Source organism: Sinocyclocheilus rhinocerous, unplaced genomic scaffold (assembly GCF_001515625.1).
Source record: "Sinocyclocheilus rhinocerous isolate Xijiao unplaced genomic scaffold, SAMN03320098_v1.1 scaffold241, whole genome shotgun sequence".
Taxonomy (NCBI): Eukaryota; Metazoa; Chordata; class Actinopteri; order Cypriniformes; family Cyprinidae; genus Sinocyclocheilus; species Sinocyclocheilus rhinocerous.
The window spans coordinates 499,056-505,568 of record NW_015659312.1 but is presented as its reverse complement, the minus strand read 5'-3'; the positions used below and the strand labels follow the sequence as shown (position 1 = coordinate 505,568).

The 6,513-nt window shown below is 38.7% G+C and overlaps 1 protein-coding gene across 1 annotated transcript in view; it reads left to right on the top strand.

Annotated features, from left to right (window-relative positions):
- LOC107723376 (otoancorin-like) overlaps nt 1–6,513 on the top strand; it is a 22,788-nt gene that overhangs the window by 3,175 nt on the left and 13,100 nt on the right. The window contains 7 exon segments of the mRNA XM_016531961.1: nt 998–1,066; nt 1,192–1,382; nt 3,018–3,181; nt 3,822–3,937; nt 4,092–4,234; nt 4,932–5,040; nt 5,133–5,354. Coding sequence (XP_016387447.1) covers nt 998–1,066; nt 1,192–1,382; nt 3,018–3,181; nt 3,822–3,937; nt 4,092–4,234; nt 4,932–5,040; nt 5,133–5,354 — 1,014 coding nt within the window.

Genomic DNA, 6,513 nt, shown 5'->3' with positions numbered 1-6,513 from the left:
TATAGCAGGGGTGTCAAACTCAATTCCTGGAGGGCCGGAGCTCTGCAGAGTTTTGTTCCAACACTCTTCCAACACACATACCATGTAGCTTTCAAATAAGCCTGAAGGACTTGATTAGTTGGATCAGGTTTGTTTAGTTAGGGTTGAATCTAAACTCTGCAGGGCTCCGGCTCTCCAGGAATTGAGTTTGACACCCCTGTTGTAGAGGGAGAAGAGCAGTGGGGGGAGCACACGTCCCTGAGGAGCTCCAGTGCTGATGGTGTGGGTGTTGGATGTGAGTTTTCCCAGCCTCACTAACTGCTGCCTGTCTGTCAGGAAGCTGATGATCCTGGACAGCACAGGCTTTGAGGCAGGAGAGACACCGTTTGGGCCTTTGGCTTTCCTTATTTTCTGTTTCCTGAAGACTTTGCGTGCATCATCTTCACAGATCATAAGTGCAGGCTGAGAAGCAATAGTGGGAGGGAGGGGGAGGGTGTTGATGGCTGTGTTGTGAGACGGTCAGAGTGGTGTGGGGTGTGAGACAAAGAAAGTTTTTGTTTACATAATATATGTGTGTGTACTGTGCATATTTATTATGTATATATAAATACACACACATACAGTATATATTTTGAAAATATTTACATGTATATATTTATATTCATATAATGTATATTATATATAAATATATTTAATATATAAGCATAGCATATTTTTCTTAAATATATGGATGCATGTGTGTGTATTTATATATGCATAATAAATATACACAACACACACACATATATTATGTGAACAAAAACTTTTATTTGGATGCGATTAATCGTGATTAATCGTTTGACAGCACTAGAATAAATACATTGTTATGCTCAGGGCTCTTTCAGATTTTGTTAAATGCTTGGGATATTTTTTGGCAAATACATGTGCTTACACACTGATACACAGGAGAGACACCCATATATCCATATTTTGTCTTTATTTTATGTTCATCTTGATGGGAAATCTACAATAAATTCAGAACATTGCTGAGAAGATGCGGAACTGCACCAACATGGGCCATATGATTGATCTCATGAAGAATAGTACAGTTAGTGCAGGACTACCAGAAAAAAATATATAATAAAATAATATAATATAATATAAAAATGACAAAATGACATTAACACACCTTTTTCCATTCTCTCTCCCTTTTTCACATTTGCACACACTCAGGAAGGCCCTCGTTGTTTCATGCGGGCATTCATGGCTCCTCTTTCCTGGATGACAATCATGCAGAATGGAACAGACCTCAACAAAGAAGATCTAACAAAGCTTTTATGGGTGGCTAAACCCTTCTTAGAAACAATGCCTCCATCTAGCTTTGTGCTGCCGGTGTTTTCACAAAGCTCTCAACTGGCTAAAATGTGAGTGTATTCAGAATCATAATCAGAATGAGCTTTATTCGCCAAGTTTGTGCAAACACACAAGGAATTTGTATTGTTTTTTTTTTAGGAGCTCTTGGTACAAACATGCATACATACATACATATATGACATTGAGAACAGAAAGAACATTTAAATAAGACTAAGGAAAAAATAAATAATAATAATAATAATGTAATGTGGTATACATCTGGAACAGAAGATTTATGTACAGATTTGTGCATTATTTACTGTATATACAGCTGTATAAATAAATATATATATATGTATTTACAAAAACCTTGAGAGAGAGGCAATAATTAGTTATTAAAGAGGTCATATGATGCTGCTAAAAAGAACAGTATTTTGTGTATTTGGTGTAATGAAATGTGTTTATGCGGTTTAAGGTTCAAAAAACATTATTTTCCACATACTGTACATTATTGTTTCTCCTCTATGCCCCGCCTTTCTGAAACGCGTACATTTTTACAAAGCTCATCGGTCTGAAAAAGCGAGGTGTGCTGTGATTGGCCAGCTATCCAGTGCGTTGTGATTGGCCGAATACCTCAAGCGTGAGACGGAAATGTTACGCCCCTTACCATATTGTGATGATGCCCTGTCAGGCCGGAGTGATGATTCAAAAACATGAAAACCCATTATAAACGAGGCATTCGTTGCATCCAGTGGGGACATAACTATGGATTATAATGACTTATTATGTCTTTTTACGCGTTGCGTTGCATCGCGCCGCATAAAACATAAAACCATTGCAGGCTGAGAAGCAATAGTGGGAGGGAGGGGGAGGGTGTTGATGGCTGTGTTGTGAGACGGTCAGAGTGGTGTGGGGTGTGAGACCAGGCTTTTCAAACCTGCAGTAAAACTCATTCAAACCGTCGGCCAAAAGTTGATTCTCCACAGTGCTGGGGGATGGGGTCTTGTAGCTGGTGATGGCTTTCAGGCCCTTCCACACTAATGTAGGGTCGTTGCTTGAAAACTGTTTTTTCAGCTTTTCAGAGTAGCTTCTCTTAGCTACTCTTGTCTGTTTGAGTTTTGCACTGAATAAAGAAAAATATAACTGCACACTCACTTAAGCATCGTTTATTAGTTGCCAACGTTTCGGCAAAACAAGTTGCCTTTCCTTGACAAAGGCTACTTGTTTTGCCGAAACATTGGTAACAAATAAACAATGCTTAAGTGAGTGTGCAGTTATATTTTTTCTTTATTTAGCTTGCCCCTTTAACTTGCACCTCTAAAAGGTACGCGTTTGTTTTATTATTTTATTGAGTTTTGCACTGAACCAAGATTTGTCATTGCTAAATGTTAAATAAGTCCGGGTTGAAACACACATGCCCTCACAGAAACTGATGTAGGATGTCACAGTGTCACGGTGTCAGTGAGTTCAAGCTGATCGGAAAAAAAGTTACTTAAAATAGGACAAACAAACAAAAATAGTAAAAGCAGCTACCAAGCAGCTACAAACCGAGGCAGCCATGCGTGGCGCCATCTTCTTTCATATTCCGTTTTATTAAACTCAAGTGACTAAACATATGGAGTATTTTTACCTTAGTCCTCAATTTTGAAGTAAAATTTTGTTTCCTTAGTTGTGTCTGTTGTCTCTTCTCCCTCATTATGCTGAAGGATGAAGGTGTTTGGTGAGGTGTTCAGCGTTCTGTCTGAGGAACAGAGGAATGTGATTATAGGGTGGGTCAAAGAGAGAGTTGCACAAAATGAATTTAAATGCGTTCTGAAAGCACCTGCCTTCAGCATCCTGCCTTCTGGATCCCTAGAAAAACCTATAATCCGTAAGTTTTGAGTGGTCTGTAAGCTTTTATAATCAAAACTGACCTGAACATAACATGACATGACATGACATAACATAACATATAACATAAACAAGTAAAGCAGAAATATTTAGAATTTTTTCAACTAGGCATTTAAAATATGTGTTTTTGTTCATTTTAAATGTATGGTTTATATAAGATACAAATAATCTATTGACAAATACTCTTGACTAATCTAGAAAATGGCCCATCAGTCAAGGCAATGATGAACGTGATTGTACCAGGAGCTGAAAGGACTCAACATTCAACGATTAATGGTAAATCGGAAGGAAGTGGATGGAAGACCTGAAAAACAGTGAAATGATAAATTTGAGAACTGAAATGGAATGGCGAAGTGTTGAAGAGGGTAGAGAGAAAACATTAGGAAAGAAAAGATAACAAATGCAAATGTGGTGGCCCAGAAGATAAATAGTACAGAAATACAAAGAGAGGACAATTATTTATTATATTAATAGTATATATACATAAGTTATTATAATTATTTTTTATTTGTTTGTTTTTTTGCTTGTTTGTTTGTACACTTGTACACTAAAACATTTTAGTATAGTAGTCTTTTAGTGCTTTGTCAAACATTAAAAGTTCGTCTGTTTGTCTGAAACAGCAGTCCCTATATGTCCTCCCAGAATGCTCTGGCTGAAGGCTAACGTGTTGACAATGATGGGGCCTTTCCTGTCTCGGCTGTCTTTAGAGGAAGCAAAGACCATCCCTAAAGAAGAGGTCAGTAACTGTGACATGATATTCAAACCAATGACATAATTCATACTGTATGTGTTTTGTTCCATTGCCTTTGTGTCTCAGAGCATACCATACATAATAACTAAATCCAAAACCACCTAAATCCAATGACTATAGTAATCTTTCTTTTTCTCAGCTATGTGAGTTTTTCAGGACTCCAGATTTCGCTCCATCATTTCAAAATGTTAGTGGAATGCAGCCCGCCCTTGGCCGAACACTTTTTCAACACTTGAAACAAGAGTGTTCCAGCAGCGACAATTTCACTCACTATATGGACAGGTTAGGATTTGCATCATTATTGTGTATTTAGTGCATGTTCTTGGTAAATGATATTCAGGTTAACAGCAGTAATACACTGATTCCTCTGGAAGCCTGTTGCCACTTTGTAATAAAAAATAAACAAGTAAATGTATGATTAAAAATTATACATTGTCATATTGTGAGACAAATTTACACCGTGAGAAAGTTGCAATTACAAGAAATTAAGTCACAATTATGAGATTTAAACAGGCATTACAATATAGAAAGTCACATTGTGTGATGTAAAGTCACAGTTTTGAGATATAATGTCACATTGTGAAGTTTAAGTCGCAATTATAAGACTAACTTATAAGACTAACAATTGCAAAAAAATAGTCACAGACATAAAGTTACATTTGTGAGAAACAAAGTCAAAATTGTGAAACAAAGTCTTACTGTGAAGTGTAAAGTCGCAATTAGTAGAAAAAAAAGTTGAAGTTACAAAGTCATATTTGTGAGATATAAAATCAAAATAGTGAGACTTAAAGTAACACTATGAAATGTAAAGTCGCAACTGTTTGAAACAGAGTTGCAAAATATGAAGTCTCAGTATGTTTTCAGGTTTTTTGCTCTGATTCGGAAACAGGCATCCATGGATGCCCCTTTCACTCTACATCTGAGAACAACTTCAAAACATATACATTCCTGTTTCATCAATTACTTCCTGTTTTCACAGGCTGGGCTCTCTGGCTTGTTTCATTGATGGTGCACCGTCACTAAATCTGAATCTTAGCAGAAAACTGCTGTCTCAGATTGATACCTGTAACAACCCTGAAATAGACAAGGTCGGAACTGAAACTTTATTGAATCGTTGTTGCTCCCAAATTTGCGTAGCCTAACTGTAATGTTATTTTAATTCCATTCAACCCTCCCTCAGGTGAAAAGACAGCTAGTACAGAACATTCTGGAGAAAGATGACAGTTCTTCCTCTCCTGAGATTCTGCTGTCTCTGGGATCCGCCATGTCTGTCCTTCCTCTTTCCAGGCTGTCCCGCTTCACCTCTGAGGACCTGAACAACACCCTCACCAGCTTGAGTCAGGCCAATTGGAGCCCAACTCAAGCTAAGACTCTGGCTAAGAAACTGTTGGAAGCTGCTAAGGTTATATTTTCTGCTCAGTTTATAGAGCTGAGTTTTGTTTCCTCTTTATTGTTTTCACAAGAATGTTTTCTTTTGTAGAATATAAGTGGTGAGAAGTTGTTGTCTCTGGGTATGATGGTGAGAGGGGTGGCCAGTTCCCTCCTCAAGAATGTGAAGGCAGAAGGGCTGCTGGGAAATGAAGCCCTGAAAACTATGAGTGAGAAGATGTCCTCCCTTCAAAGAACAGCACTACTGGAATTCTTTCTTTGCGTGAACGTTTGGGCGGCGTTATGCAAATCTTCTCACATCGTGACGTAGACATGTGGGGTGTGTTAGAACGAGCCGTTTTAGGTAGGTGTGGTTGACTCTTAACTTTTATAAAGAATATCTCTTTGGATTTTAGACTTTAGTCTTTGCAACTTTACAGATCTTCTTTATGCACCAAGAGCTTGTAACACTCCAAAGAGAAAGGAAAAATTGAAATCGCATCATATGACCCCTTTAAGAAATGAATTACAGAAGACTGGTGGTAACTGGCTGTTTAATCTGGAGATGGCATAGGGGGGAAACTGTTTTTATACCTAGATGTTCTAGTGCACAGAGATCTGTAACGTCAGTTGGTCTGTGATAATGTTACCTGCCTGTTTCTTCACTCTGGAGTTGTACAAGTCCTGAAGGTTGGGCAGGTGCACACCAATTAATCTTATATCTGATTTACTGGCTGACTCAAACCAGACAGTTATAGAAGTGCACAGAATCAACTCAATAACAGCTGAGTAAAACTGTGTCATATGCGTCTGTGGAAGGTTGAACTTTTTCAGTTGACGAAGGAAGTACAACCTCTGCTGGGCCTTTTTCACAATTAAGTCAATGTGATTGTCCCACTTCAGGTCCTGTGAGATGGTGGTGCCCAGGAATCTGAATGACTCCACTGCAGCCACAGTGCTGTTCATGATGGTGAGAGGGGGGAGTGCAGGGGGGGTTTCTCCTGAAGTCCAGAATCATCTCCAGAGTTTTGAGCGTGTCCAACTCCAGGTTGTTGTGACTGCACCAGACAGCCAGTGCCGCAACCTCTTGTCTGTAAGCAGACTCGTCGCCATCCAGGATGAGGCCGATGACTGTGGTGTCATCTGCAAACTTCAGGAGTTTGACAGAGGGGTCTTTAGAGGTGCAGTCATTT